This window comes from Coloeus monedula, assembly GCF_965178545.1.
Source record: "Coloeus monedula genome assembly, chromosome: 2".
NCBI lineage: Eukaryota > Metazoa > Chordata > Aves > Passeriformes > Corvidae > Coloeus > Coloeus monedula.
Window position 1 is genome coordinate 75,209,150 of NC_138782.1, and position 15,904 is coordinate 75,225,053.

At 40.0% G+C, this 15,904-nt stretch overlaps 1 protein-coding gene across 3 annotated transcripts in view; it reads left to right on the plus strand.

The window, feature by feature from the left end:
* The first annotated feature begins 6,300 nt into the window (after positions 1 to 6,300).
* The window catches only part of ATG5 (autophagy related 5), a 73,911-nt gene continuing 64,307 nt past the window's right edge, over positions 6,301 to 15,904 (plus strand). The window contains exons 1-3 of one of the 3 annotated variants that reach the window (XM_082277028.1): positions 6,301 to 6,371; positions 7,047 to 7,207; positions 12,544 to 12,671. In XM_082277028.1, the coding sequence (XP_082133154.1) occupies positions 7,100 to 7,207; positions 12,544 to 12,671 (236 nt within the window). In that variant the 5' untranslated portion in view covers positions 6,301 to 6,371; positions 7,047 to 7,099. Of the gene's footprint in view, positions 6,372 to 6,609; positions 6,631 to 7,046; positions 7,208 to 12,543; positions 12,672 to 15,904 lie in introns of those variants that run through there. The other 2 variants (XM_082277030.1, XM_082277029.1) reach the window with 2 other exon arrangements.

Consider the following 15,904-nt stretch of genomic DNA (forward strand, 5'->3'; position numbering starts at 1 on the left):
TAGCTAACTCATATAACCAATGTTGTACAAATACAGCCAAGAGGAAAAGAAAACCAGAAAAACTTGCATCCAATATTGATTTTACATTCACTAAAAAGTCTTTGTAAATTTAAATCTCCATAACACACTTTATTAGTGGAGAAACAAAGATATATCAGAGCTTCATAACTGGAGTTATTGACACTTTAATACTACAGAATTATCAAAGTGAATTTGGAATCACTGAGAAAAATTCTTTCCCTGGGTAAAACTACTGAAGATCATCCAGTCATACCAAAAAACCCCCTTTTTCTGCAATAGAGAAATCTTGTGTTTTATTACAAATCAGTACTATTTCTTTCAGAAATCTAAGAACAAAACTGTGGTCTGTGTCAGATGTAGTAAGACACATACGTTTACTGAGAATAGAAAATTACTTTTCTGAAGCTTTGATGACTTGGATGGGCAGGGAATCTGGGCTGGTGTCTCTGTGTCACACTTGGCACTGTGTTTATCCATGAACCCATATGATACTTAGCAGTTTATTGCAAGAGTAAGTCAGTTTTCATAATTTGACCAACACACCAGGTTGTAACAAGTCTAACTCAGATGCTTGGAATTAGTCAGTGTAACACAGAAAAGGAATGAAGTCCTTATAGAAATGATTTTAATATAGAGCTGTACAGCAAGAAGTCTTCTTACCAAGGTATAAAAGATTACTCGTCAACAAACAGCAGTTAATTCTGGTTTCAATTCTGGGAGTTCCCAGCTGCTGGGTGACACATGGGTGCTTAGTGTCTCCTTGTACTAAGGGCTGGACTGCCTGTGGCTCAGTGGCTGATATTTCAACGGTATAAACAAGGTAGGTTACTGGTGAAATCTCTTCTTGCCTAAAAGTAAACAACCTAAAGGCTGTTCCAACTGTCAAACAGCACAGGATTATTGTATTATCTTCCTTCTACTTTTGTGTTACTTTCTGGCTGTGCTGTGATTCAGCACTAAGTTAGTGCTGATCCTTGATCATAAGTGGCTAAATTTATGTATCATAGATGGAGCCAAACCTGTCCCATCCTGAGACAGTACTGACAGAGCCATTAACCTTTTTGTCAGTATTCCCAACAGAAAAAAACAGAAGCATCAGGAATCATCATCCTACCACCTTTTGAATGCCCTTCTTTGATAAGTGAGAATAGTTGACAGAATAAGTCAGAATGCAGAGGGGTAAAAATCCAGCTAAGTGAACAACTGGCTGTTGCCATTGCCATTACATTTTAAAAAAGAAAGCTTATGATCTGATCTACATGCATAAGAAATCTCCATATGCACATACTGTGAAATTTTAAAAAGTGGTATTTCCCTTCCTCCTCACTAAGACCAAGAGGTCTTCATGAATCTAAAACAAAGTAGCAAAACCAAGAAATTTTGTTCAAAGTAAATAATAAGCAGCAGACCTAGAACTAGGATTTCCTAATGTTCAGTCCCTTGGTTTGGCAATAAAAGATTTTTTTGGTAGTCTGAAATATGACTTTGGAATTTTAAGTTAGGACTAAAATAGGAAATGGGGGTTGGAACTAGATGTTCTTCAAGATCCCTTTCCAATGCAAACCATTCTGTGATCCTATGAAATCAGCAAAGTAAAAAAGAGTTAACAACTGTGAGTGAAAACTAGGACAGTTGTCAGCACACCTGTTATTTAGACAAGGAGTTTAAAACCAGTGTAGAATATTTCCAAATATATTCCCTGTTACAGAAAACAAATATTAGTAGGTGGGGAGAGCATGAAAGGAGAACTACATCCAGATAAGAGTGATTCTTTTTGCTCCCACAAACTTTAATTTATAAGTTGTATCTGGAAAACATTAAGTGCCATATCATATTATTTCCAGGAAGTTCTCAGATTAATGAATCAGCTTCTCATGTAATTAATCAAATTAACTATTCACTGGGAGTAGGCAACAATGAACTATTTAGCTAGATATAAATAGCAGCTTTATGAGTTTCATTTGACTCTTACTCACTGTTGCATGTTAAAAGGTGTACATTAATGATTCTCACAATGTGGTTTTGTTTACACACTCAAAAGACAATAGGTAGAAAATTAAAGTACGTTTTGCTTTCCACTGAAAACTGTTAGGGAAGTGAAGGGAAAAAAACAATAGCGATTGCTGATCAGTTGCTAATAAAACAACACTGGAACAGGTTAAGTTTCACATATCTGTGTGTTTTGCCAATGATTTAATGGAGTTGCTTTACAGAGAGAGGAGCCAGGACTGAATAACTGGAATCTTTTGTCCACCTGTCAAGGCTATTTGTTATACATACACATATGTATAACTTACATAAGTATATGCATTATATACATACAAAGTATCCTTACTTTGTGGTATGTGTAGGTGACACAAAATACCAATTCTATGAAAGCACCATTAAATTCATTCCATGTGATCAAAACAATGAATATCAGTTATTCCAGTTCTAGCAAAATACAGAAGGAAATAATATTTCATGTTTTATTTCAGGTAACTTTTCAGCAATCAAATGCTAGCATGGTTTGCCTTTACCAGTATGTTCTAACTTTGTAGTTACTCCTGCTTGGAGAAAGGGTGTTGGCCTAGATGTCAGGAAAGAACTCCAGAGGTCCCTTCCAAAGTAAATTATACACTGGTTCTGCTTACAAATCTTCATCTGCACTACCATTACACAAAAACATAACTGCCCACAAATATGTAAACCATCTGTTCAATTTCTCTTATTTTTATTAGAATTAATGCATCTTTAATTATAATCTTGTTTGTTACAAGCATCTTCACATTCCATTTGTACTCAATAACAGGTATTTTGATTCAGTTGCCATTAGGCTATGACTCACTGTGTGGTGTCTGATGATGATGTTTAAAATGAGGGAATACTGCTTGAGGATCTTTGGAATTGGAAATATGTTTGTTGAGCTCTTCTCCTTCCAATTTAGACTGGCCCATTGTGCCAAGTGATGGTGCAACTTAAAGCATTAGATAGCAATGTGGAAAACAATATGTCAAAGAAGTTAATTCCCTTTTAATTGTATTTATTTAGACATTACATCTTAGCAATTATTTCTAATGATTAGATTCAGATTCTTTATTTGTAGTCATAATAACAGCAAAGCTGGCATTCACTTCAGGTTTAGTTTATTTGTTCAGTAGTCAATTATATCTCATGTGTTTATCTACAACCAATTTTGTCTCAGTAATAGAGCCTCATTCACCTATAGAACTATTGTCTTTAAAATCGCACATGGACAATGTATTTTGCTGTATCTGTGTCTGGTAACTACACCAGCAGGGTGTTTAAACATGAAGATAATTTAAACAGCAAGTTATCTCACCTTATAACTTAACTGTTTTATTCTCTACCTGGCTTCTAGTATCTAGATCCAGCAAAAGACTTGGGTGCTTGATGGAGCTCAGTTTTTAGCCTATGAAGTGGAATCCATATGCCTGAGTCAGGTGCTTCTGTTCCTTGTACTATACACGAGACAAAAATGCAAAAGTAAATGTCTAATCTGTTTGGTAGTTGCCATCAGTAATCAACAGAATGCTGATGACACAGTCTAGCTGGCCAATATCGTGCTTCAAGAACTGTAGCAGTGGGGGTTAAGTAGGACCTCAGGAGGTGAGCACAGGCAGCACCAAGGAGTCACATCCTAACAGTATCATTGATAATAACCTGCAGACTCCTGCCTGCCTGTGAGAAAAAAAATCACCTGGCATTACCTTTAGTGATGCTGCTACAATGATCAATCAAACCCTTCAGCCTACAAACCCTACCAAAACCACCCTTTTCTATAGGAGAAATCTGAGGAGCTCATAGGAGGAAAGGGCAAAGACTAAACCTGTGGTTCTCCTTGATTTCCTGTAGGAATATCCACATGTGCAAAGCTTTCTGAAAGTTGGCAAATCTTGTAACCAGGAAAAATATTTGTAAACATCTTGTTATTTTTTTTGTCTGTTCAGTCAGGGTTTTCTGTTTGTTTGTTTTTCCAGTGGTGCTGGCATCTCACAGCAGCTCCTCTGGTCAGTGCATCCTCCTGAGACTGGTTTCAGCAGATCTGTAACAGCATTAAGGGGATTCCTTGCAGAAACAGAGAAGCCTTTAGTAATGTGCAGTGCTTCCAGGTTGGATGTCTCTGTAATTTTGGGATCAGTTCTGTGCAGGTCTCCTGCCATTTCAGGTCTGCAAAACAGTCATTTCCACACCATGCACACTAGTTAAAACTTGTGAGTGCACACACAATACTTCTGGAGGAACCTCTACCCTGCCACCATCAAACCCAACACACGCAAGGTGAGTGTAGTTGCCCATATTCAGGAGTGTAAGGGAACTGGTTCCTTCAGAGCATAAAGCCTTTGCAATACCACATGTGCTCTCTGCCTTCTTTCCCTATCCTTTGGCCATACCAAATACTAATTTGGTTTCTTCAGGTTTACAGCCGTTTACCTGCTTTTTAAATTAATGTGTCACATAAACCTTTGGAGACAAGGCAAGGAAAGCTACCTTGTGTATGTCCCAAACCACAAAAGTGCCACAGCTTAACTTTTTGCTTATAGAGCACTAGCAAGATTATTTATGGCTCATGTTTGGAATATTATGTTTTATCAAAAAGAGGTCATCATAACAATCTTATTTAAACTGGAAAAAAAATTTAATGAGCCTTTCAGACTTTTCTAATCCTTCAGATGACTGAAAAAATACTAGAGTTCTGCATACCGTTGGATCGGCAACATACAAACTTATTAAATGCCTGTCTTTAGGTAAACCCCACCAAATGTCCGTAACAACTGCAGTTAGTTCCCGAATTCACGAAGACTCCTTCAGCAGCCGTGGCCACTGCATGACATCTGGTGGCGACAAAGCAACATGGCCAGAGCGTGGCACTACAGAAACTGCAGCGTGAGCACTCGCTGAAACCACACCGTATCAGCTCTCCTCCAAAAGCGCCAGAACTCCCGCTGTGAGATGTTTGCTGCAGTTGTACGTCTTGCCACGGAACAACCCAGCTTTGACAACTGCTAGTCTGTAGCACAATAGGATACATATTTTCCTTGGAGCTATGATGTTCCCTGCCACTAGCGTTGTTCTTCCCCGGCACTCCTACAGTTGTAGGACATCGAGATGGGGATTTGCAGAGCGACAGAATTGCGGGAGATGTTCTTTGAAATGCAGAGATGGCGTTCACTGCGAACTTGCGCCTACTGAGCTGATAAAAACCAGAATGTTTGCAGCATGATGCTTTGGTATGTGAGAGATGTCACTGGTGGCAACAGGTTCATCCTCCTGTGAACATAGCATAAAATCACAGAATTATAGACTATGAAGGGCTGGAAGGGATCCTAAATATGATATAGTCACAATCTGCCCTGCCATGGGCAAGGACACCTCCCAGTGGACCAGGTTGCTCAAGACCTTATCCAACCTGGCTTTGAACACTGCCAGGCTGGGGCATCCCTGAGCAACCTATTCTAGTGCCTCACTACCCTTACAATAAGGAACTTCTTCCTAATACCTTACCTAAATTTCCCATCTTTCCGTTTGTATTCCTCCTTGTCCTATCATTACAGCTCCTGACGCAGAGTGCCTTTCTGGCTTCCTAGTAGGCCCCTTCAGATACTGGAAGGTTGCCATGAGGTCTCCACACCTTTTCTTCTCCCGACTGAACATCCCCAACTTTCTCAGCCTGCCTTTGTAGGGGAGGTGCTCCAGAGTCCTCTTACCAGCTTTGTGGCCTCCTCTGGACTTGCTCCATCTATCACGGTGGGTAAGATCTACTACAGAAAAAGTAATAGAATATTCCTAGTTGCAAGGGACCCATGGAGTCCAACTCCTGGCCCCGCACAGACACCCTATAAAGTCACACGATGTGCCTGAAAGCATTGTCCAAACGCTTCTTGAACTCTGTGAGGCTTGGTGCTATGACTACTTCCTTGGGGACGTAAGAAAAAGAACAATCGGGTAAGAGAAAACAGAGAGACTAAGTGCTCAAAATCCTCAAACCCGCGGTCTATGGGCTCAGCGACCCCGCCGATGCCTCAGGAGCGGGCCCATGGCCGGGTCCAGCACAGCTGCAGCCCAGCGACTCTCCGCGTCCCGCGCTGCCGCTGCAGCACCAACAGCGCTCTAGGAGCGGCTCGGGACTGACTCCGGGAGCAGCAGCGACACCGACTCCCGGCTCCAGCCCTTCCCACCGGCCCGGCCGAGGCCCCGCCCCGCCGCTTCCGGCGCCGGCGGGGGCGGGCGCGCGCACCGGGCGGAAGGCGGGCGGCGCGTGCGCGGGGGCGTGGCCGCGGCGAGGGCGTGGCCGCCGCTCGGTTCCTGCCCCGCGCGCGGGCGGGCGGGTGTCGCCGGTCGCGACAGAGGTAACGGCCCGGCCCGCGCGGCGCCCGCCCCGCCGGTGCCCGGGACAGCACGCCTGGCGCTGCCGCCGCGGCGCTCCCCGGCCCGGCCCCGTGGGGCGGGAGCGCCGCTGATTCACCTCGGGCGGCTGCCGGCAGTGAAGGAGGGAGGGAGGCGGGCAGACAGACAGACTGATAGACTCCACGGGGCCTGGCCGGGCCCTGGACACCCCCGGGTCTCAGCGCGGCGCTGGGCGATGCTGGGGCCTGTCCTGCGGCCTCGGTAACCCTCCGGGCCGGTCCCCGCCCCCGCGAGCCCCGCTCATTTCGGTGTTCCCGCCCTCCCGTCTGCGGACGTGGGCTCTGCCCCTGGCACAGAGGCCTCGGGGTGCCGGCGCTGCCGGCTGACTGCGGGGTGGTAACGGGAAAGGACCTTTTGGCTCTGCGGGTGGGGCGTGGTGCCCCCTTAGGAAATGCTCATTTATATTTCAGTCCTTATCCACCATGTGTTTGTAGTTGAGAACTTAATTCATCCCGTTCTTTGTATCAAGTGATGCATTTAGTGCCCCGGTGACAGCGTTGGTCAGCCTGCAGGAACGTAGCTATGGAAGAACCTTTAACAAGATGTATTTTATCTGCAGTCGTGCTGACTTGTTTTTTTTTTTTTTTTTGGGGGGGGGTGTGGGTAATGGGTTACAGTTGTAGCTGAAGAAACAAACTGATCTACATGTACTTCACTGTCCATTGGAAGAATGACAGATGACAAAGATGTACTTCGAGATGTGTGGTTTGGGAGAATACCGACCTGTTTCACTCTGTATCAGGATGAGATAACTGAAAGGGAAGCCGAACCCTACTATGTGAGTATGACAAAGGTAGTCACAAAAAGCCCAGTGCCATGGTTATGTTTGTTGCCTTCATTCTCATCACGTGTACAACTGCATGTCATGAAAAAACCCAACTTTTTTTCTTACTGTTCCTGGTAGCTTCTGAAAGTAAACATATAATCATGCTGTGTGATTTTGTCTTTCTTCACAGCAGATTGAAAACTTCAGATTTGTTCCACTAGTGAGAGAAACTTATCACAGATAATTAAGATCTGCGAAAAAATTCTGAGAAAGTCAGTGAGTGACTAGGTAAAGGAGGAGGCTGTATGTGAGTTTGTATGTTCTTGGATAATGAACTATCGAAGGGAGAGAACTTCTATGTTAGTGCAGAAATGACTTAGTCAGAGACTTATGAAATATTAAACATTACCTGTGTAACACAAACTCATAATGAACACTGGCTCTATGGATGACTTCTGCTCATTTTTTTTTCTTTAAATGCTAGCAGCCATGAGAGATCTAGCTCAGAAGTGAGAAAAGCTACTCAGAGCACTGCCTGAACAGGATTGCTAGCTGGTGATAAAAAAAAAAGATGATGAATGTATTTGAGTTGTAACATGGAAGTGCCTTCTATAATTGTGTATTTATAGTGTTCTCATCAGTTTTCATTCTTTCAGCACCTAATAGACATGTAATTGAGGAAAAAAAGTGATATGCAAATTTGCAATGTAACAAGTATGTGGGGGGGAAATCTTGACCTTTTAATTTTTATGGGATTCTGAAATTCTTACGTTTTATCATATCCCATTCCACAATAGATAGAACTTTTTTTTTCTGTGTTCAATAGCATCTTTGTGTCATCAGTTTCTGATTTGCATGTGTTGTTTTGAAGCATGATAAACTATTAGTGCTTTTTGTTCAGCAATAATAGTACTCATCTTTGTATATTTTAGTTCCATCACTGGTAAAAGATAAGCACTTTACGTCATATTTGACCTATTGCCAAATACATCTAAACTACCTAGAAGTCTCAGACTTTAAATTATACATATGAGTTAAAATATGTTTGCATACTTTGTATAAGAGCTACACAAAAGGTATGAGTTTAAGTTTAGAGGCATGCAGCCTTGATCTGTTTTACATGGGCATGGAAACCATGAAACCACGTTATCTTCGTGGTATGGCCAGCTTTCTAAGTCAAGGAGATGGTTTTAAGGTTGTAGGATTTCTTTTATTTACTCCTTGTAAAGTGTGCTCAAAAATTCTCAATGCTTAATTCTTTCTTTCTGTGAAATCTGGTTGCTTACAGATTACAGTTCTAAAATTTTAGCTTCTTCATTTTTCAGTTCATGTTGGAGCTGATAATACAGCTTTGCGTCTTTGGAGGGACCAAGGATTTATAGTAGTATGAGGCAGAATAGCAATCAAGGTTTTAAATCATGGTATAGTTCTGATAGTCTCAGAGTGTGTCTGCATTAATGTCTTTGTTCAGATCTAGAGTGCATTTAAAATAAGTCTTCATTCTTTCCACTTCCTGTGCCCAGGCTGGCATCACAGAGCAGTCTGATAGCCCATGGGCCGAATCATTTTCATGTGAAGTTGAAGCAGCAGATGGGCTTCAGCTGCTAATGGACATTTGGTGTATGGGAGCAAACTTGAGCTAAATCAAAGTAAAAGATCATCAAACTCCCTAAAATTATGGGTTAAGTATAAAAGTATATGTAGTTAATATTCCAGCCCTTGACATCAGCTCTTCGGCTTTACTTGTCTCTCTCTTAGCTGTTAGTATAGATACATGCTCTGTATTCCAGACTGCCTTTTGTAAATGGAAAGACTACGTGGGAAGGAAATCCTGCCATCATTAAGCTGAGAGAGGATAAAGGATTCTGCTCTGAGGAACTTGCTTTATGAACATGAAGGATGACATAGACTTGGAGGGTGAGGGGTTAGAAAAACAACCCAGAGTCTGTGGGATGGGTTTTGGTTTGTTGTGAGTGGTGTGACAGGAGAGCCGTGTCTGTCAGATGGATTAGTGCAGCACAGGAGTGATGCATGCGTGTGTCACCTTCTGGCACTGCACGGGGATAGGACAAGTAATTGAAAATTAACTTGTCTATCTTTTGGAAAGAGTAGTGACATAAAGACTGGGCAGCTCTGGTAAAACACTGTCCTGGGTCTTGCTACAGTCAAGTCAGGTAGGTTTCTGCAGTTACACGAGAAATGGATACATAATTTTCTTTGGAGTGTTTCAAACAGATACTTTTGTTTTGAGTGGCAAAGTATTTAGGAACAGTTAGGTGGAACTACTTTTGTTGCTGATTTATCTTAAAATTGTTATGCATTGTATTTTAAAATTATATACTGTTTTCCTCTTGGTGCAAGCAACAGCTCATTGGCTGAGACTTGTCAGGCATATAACGAACAAAACCACAGTAGGGTACAGTCTTAGAATGATGCTCTGCCCAAGGGACTGGTCTTTAGCAGGACCACTCTTTAGCTTGCTCGATGTCAAAAGTATTATTTTGTTAAGATGTCTGCAGGAGTGAACAATGTGAAGCCATTCCACATTAGGATGCTTTGTTTCAGCTTCCTCAATACTTTAGCGATCAGACCAGTCCAGTTCCAGTTAAATCTGTAATTTTTCTGTTTTAGGGCTTTCCATGTAAAAATACTGTGTTTTCTGCAGCAAACCCTGTGGAGATACCTGGAGAGGTACTCTGTTTACACAAAGTTATATTGCAAGTATTTACTTAGGCATTCAGAGTTCTTTGTATTTCATTTAACCTCCTGATGAATAAGAAAACATTCCTGGTTATTGTGATGAAATACTGTAGCAATATACAGTGTGCAAAAGGAAGGTGTTGCAGTTTGTGTAATTTTTGGGGATGGCATTTAGGGATGCCTGCGAGGATCTATTCTGCTTGGTGATGTATTTGGAGATTGAATTTTCTTAATTTAATGAAGAGAACTCATGATCTTATTCGTTATCTTTCAGTGGGTGGGGAAGCGATATTAAAAGGGGTAACAAAGTGAAAATGTATTTAAACTGCTGATTTTAAAGATCTCACTTAACAGATTTAGTATACTTGTAAATCTCTAAGATAATTAAAGCTAGAAAAGTGGTAGAATTGGATCCTTTCTCCCATTGAAGGGGAAAACTATAGCGAGGTAAAAGAAGTGGGGAGACCAAACAAAGAGTTCAGTAGGTTCTACAAGTGCTTAGCATCTCTGAAAAACAGGTAGTCCCTCTTAACCCGATTAACTTGGATTTTGTACAGTTTTTGTTGAGGCCTTTTGGGAGTGCTGGCCGTGTTCTGTTAAATTCAGTTAAATGCCATTGGCTATTGTCTATGGTCTCTGTGTTGAAGTAGAAACTGGGTTGTTCTTTCACAATACAAACTGAAGTAGAATATTTTACAAAGGAAGCTATGCAGTTTAAAGGATTATGCGGAACACTTGCAATAAATAATGCTTTAATATATTTATCAATTCCAGCATGACTGTGCTACATGCAACATGCTGAAAATTGGCTTTTGTATGAGTCCTAGTAAGTCTTATCAGAGTACACCAGCATTAATTTAACTGTACATATCATGCAGAAATAACATGAAATTATTACCAAAAAAATATAGGTTTGATTGGTATAGCCTGGACTGTATTGTCTCAAGAACAATCAGTGAAGATAGGTGGAATGAGATAAATAAAGGATAAGCTTATGTTGTCATTCAAGTCATTAAAGTACCAAACAATTTTCACTTGAGTGTGTACATTATCAAATTTGAGCTTGTTTGCCTTTTGAAAATTAAGGCTGTGTTTTGACTACATTGCTCCTATGAAACAAGGTAGAAACAATGTGATGGTGGTAATAAAAGCAGCAGTTGGAAAAAGAAAACCATATGGTACATGAAAAATGGAGTGTTAACTGACATGATGGCTGTGATAGTGGTGAGACTTGGCCTTATGTAATTTTATATAATTGTAAAATTTAGCTGTGTCACAGATGTAACCTAATGCGGCATTATCAAAAAGATGAATCTGTTCTTCCAGGAACTTGATGTACTCTCCATACTTCTCTATGGATTGGGTGTTTATGAACTGTAGTATCATGGCCAAAATATTACCTGATTTATATATCAAACTGTGGTCTAATTATTGGAGAAATTATGGAAAAATGTTGCAGCAGAGATCAAGTTTTCTGTCAGGCAAAATATATCCTTACGTGGTTTGGGATGTCTGTACCACAGACATTCACTTAGGGCCTGGCATTATTCATATACTATAAAGAAAATACTTTAAGAAACAACACTGGTTATGAGGAACACTGAAAAACAAGTGTTTCTCTAAACATGCAAAATATAATTTATATATACCTTAGGCCCATCTATTTTATTAATAATTATGAAGCAGAACTTTACAGGATGAGTACTATTAATTTAAAATGTCTGCTCTAAAGCAAATTGGTATTTTACAGGGAGGTTAATCTTTACTCACTGAGACACAGAAAAGCATTGTTTGTTAATGCTTATGGATTGATTTATTTCTAGTAAATGTGCCACACAGTCATCAGTCAATGCACTGATTGCTACAGAGTGCTTAACCACTCCTACTAGGCATGAGACTTCAAAAAAAATGATGGTGGGGAAGATATTGTAAATAAAAACAGCACAATGTTCTGATTTGGATACTATACACTTGATAAAAGAAGACAGTATATGACAAAGCTGTAAGAAGGTGTCTTGTTTCAACTAATAAAATATCTACAGTTTTCTTTCTGATTTTAGTTGCTGGGTGAAGGTTAAGTCGTGGAAGAATAGTAGTCTTGACTAATAGGTTGAATTGGCAAACCCAGTGCAAAGAAAATGGAACTTGCCTGCTATTGGAAGTACAAAACACTTGGAAACCAAGCCCTTAAGCATCTAGTTTTCATTCTTTTTTTTTTTCCCTTGTGTAGGAATTTCCATTTTGAAATAATAGCTGATACACAGTTGCTCATTCTTCTCAATAAGAAGTTAGAATCTCTTCTGACGTGTTCATATGAAAAAGGTTTAAAACTTCATTATTTAAATACAGAAAAGCAGAAATTGAACTCCAGTGTTCTCCCTCCCATCCCACTGAAAGAATCAAGAACTTAATTTTTTACTTTTTTTGTGTTAATATATTAGATACTGCTATTCTGCATCTTTTGAGTACACCATTTTATAGCCTTTCATTGACCATTAATAAGTAAACTGTCTAAAAGACTTCTTACATTAAAAAGGGGAAAAAGAGAATGCTAACTGAATTTTGGTTGTGAAAATGCATACTTGTTACAGGTCTTTACTACTTCATTGAATTTTATTTACACTTAAAGTTTCTGTAATTTTTTTCAGTTGCTTTTGCCAAGGATAAGCTACTTGACACTGGTGACAGACAAAGTGAAGAAACACTTTCAGAAAGTTATGAGACAAGAGGAAGTTAGTGAAATATGGTTTGAATATGAAGGTACACCACTGAAATGGTGAGTTTATTGAACTTTGTACTTTATGTGGTTTATCATGTAGAGAGTTCCCAGGTTCAGCACAGTGCCAGTAGTTTTCCTAAAGTAATCACTCCCTTGGGTTTCAAAGATGGCAGAAGAGGAGGAGGGTAAGAAATGCATGTTTTTGGGGAAAAACAAAAGAAGGTTTAATGTTGAATATATTTTTTTATTATTCTGCTTGAATTTTTACTGTATGTGTAAGACAGAGGTGTTGTGCTGCACTTAACTGGTTTTGTTCTAGTTGTTAACCATAATTCAGAATGCCTGTGGTTCTGGCTTTACCGTTGCTTGCAGTAGAATTGACAAATAAATCAATCTTTAACATATTCCACCTTCCTAAAAGATGTCTAATAACACGGATAGGAAGCAATATTTCTGGAGTCTGAATGCGAATAGCTTAAATGATCGAAGGTAATAAAAAATGAGTAGCCTTCACTTTTCATCAGTGTAATATGTGCTTGCACTGTAAAAATCTAATACTGATCTGCAAGCTTTTGTTGTATTCAATTAGTTCAACTTTACTGAAATAATTGCTGTTGATTCTGCTTTTATTCTGTTCTATAGTCTATTAAAATTATCTTCTTTTGGGGTTTTGGTTTGGTTTTTTTGTGAGAGGTTAGGGATTTGGACTGACATTGTTTCATTAATTAATTTTCATAAATACTGTTCATCGGGTTTTCTACTTCTGCTGTTAAAGAGTTTTAAAGAAAATACTTTGAGAGCTGCAGTGTTTGCTAGTTCTGTACAGATAGCATTAGCCCTCCAGAATTTAGTATTTTGAATGATTAAGAGATTTTTATCTCTTTTTATTTCATGTATCATCATAGGAAAGAAAACTAGTGGTTTTTTTATCTTACTGAACCTGGATTGTCTTGGGATTAGCAAGCATCACATCATGGAGTCCTTGTAGACTTGGTGATGCAGTAGATCTCTTCTAGTCTTTTGTTTCTTTGAGACCAACCTAGTGTAAACCTTGAAAATATGTAAATAGAAACCCATGAAAACTAGCTCTTTAAACTGTTATTATAACTGACTGGCAAAACCAACTTTAGACATCTATTTAAATTATGTGGAATTTAGCAAGAAATGGTTTCTTACATGCCATAGTAACATTGAGTCATGGATACTACCTAAATAAACAGTGAAGTACCATGTTTATCCCAGTGTGTTCATAATCCCAGGTAAATATTGGGAGGAAACTTGTTTTCAGTGAAGTTGTAAAGAGAAGGGAAAGAGAGGCTTTGTACCTGAACCATAAATAGATCCATATTTTCTGTAAGTTTTCAAATACCATGATGTTTAAACCAGAATAAAAAAATCCAAACTATAGAATATAGGTATAGAGTAAAAATATAACTTGTAATTCTAAAATTAAGTGAGGAGTTATTAAAGTCATTGAACACAGAAATGAAAATATATAGTGTAATGATGATCTGCTAATTAAGGCTCTCATCTTTCAGAAAAACAAAGCATAATCTGCCAGGAACAGCTCCACTGATTTTGGTGGAACTGCTTTTCTAAGGAAAGTGCTATTTGTAAACCAGTATTTTAGGAGAATGGTAGTCCCGTAAAGAGCTGAAGCTGCTTCTGGGGAAGACCCAAACACCAGGACTGAGAATTAGATGGAGCTAGTAGTTGGTGGAGAAAGAATAGTGAGCATTAATGTTTAATCTTTTTAGCTATGACTTGTGCATTCAGAATCAAATAGAACTTGTTAATAATATTGTTTATTCTAAATATTTACTTTGCTCTGTGAGGTCTTATTGCTTACTGTCTGTGCAGTTTCATACCTGGTTGGGGTGAAGTCTTTGTCTGTTCAGATGCAGCTCTTCCATTTTTCAGTGAGATTTTGGAGGAAGTCTGAAACATAGTTTCAACTTCAGGCTTTGCGGTGGTGGGTCAAGTTCCTAAAAGAGTGTGAAGCTCTCAGGGCCTGGAGTTACAGGGGCCTGGGTTCTTTCTCCTGCTGAGAGTGTTGGGACAAGGAAAAATGGTTTCTTTGCCTGCAGGAGGTGTGTGCTGGGGGGGAGGGTCTGTGTCACCAAGGTAAGGAGTTTCAGGAAGAGGTTATCAGACTATGCAGCATTAGAGACTACAGAAGGAAATGGATCAAGCCTCTGGCCATCCTGCAGCAACAGGAGACTAAACCTACAACCACACTGAAGGAGATGCAGGCAAAGACTGTGATCACTGGATTAGAAAACAGTCTCCTAAGATTTGGAAGAGCTGGAAGCTTATGACTTCTCGCAATAGGACTGTTCCTTCTATGCTTGCATTTCTGTGAGTACAGCATGGGTTCGGTGCTCTGACTGCAGGTGAAGGACTGAAAGTGTTGTCCAGTGATCCATCTGATGTGGCTGAGCCTGAACTGTGTAGGGGCACCAGGAGGAACTGAAAAATTAGGTGAAAAGTCCATATTCTGCTTCCTGTCCTTTCTCCAGTATTTTTAACTCTGCCATTTCATGGTCACCGCAGCTAAAGCTGCCACTGATTATCACATCCAGAACTCTTTTGTCTTAATAATAAGTAGCAGATTCAGCTTTGGGTTATCTCTGGTTCATTCAGTGTCTGTATCAAGAAATCTTGACTACTAGTGCCCCACTGTGTTGCTTTTCCAGCAGATGTCAGAGATTAACAGGAACCAGAATCTGTGATGTAGACATTACTGAGTTGTTTAAAGAAGACTTTATTTATTTTCTCACCTGGATTGCATGATCTGTTGCCCTTACTAGTCCCTCCTCTGTTCCTGAACCACAAGAACTTAACCAACCTGTTGTCTGTCCCATTATGTTTCATACATCTAAGCTGCTTCCTCACATGGAAGACAACCCTCTGTCCTCATTTGCCCTGCCTGCCTTTACTAAGCAGCTTATGTCCTTCCACAGCAGTATTCCAGTTGTGCAAGCTGTCTCACTGTACCTCAGGTAGACCAACACTCTCAAAGTAATATCATAGCATGTGCAATGCTAGTTTTTCCTGCTTGTTTCCCAAGCTGTGTGCACTTATGTAGATACTTGTGGTGGGCTCTCTTCTACCTTTTATCACTTTGACATCTCCCTTGTAGCTGTTACCTTTCACCACTTGCTATCCACCCATGTCCATTAATTTCTATTTATCTGTTTGTTGTTAGTCACACTCCTGTTGTTGATAGTCTAAAGCTCTCACCAGGCTGGGCAACCTGAAGGCATAGATACTTTTGTCTAACTTAGGTG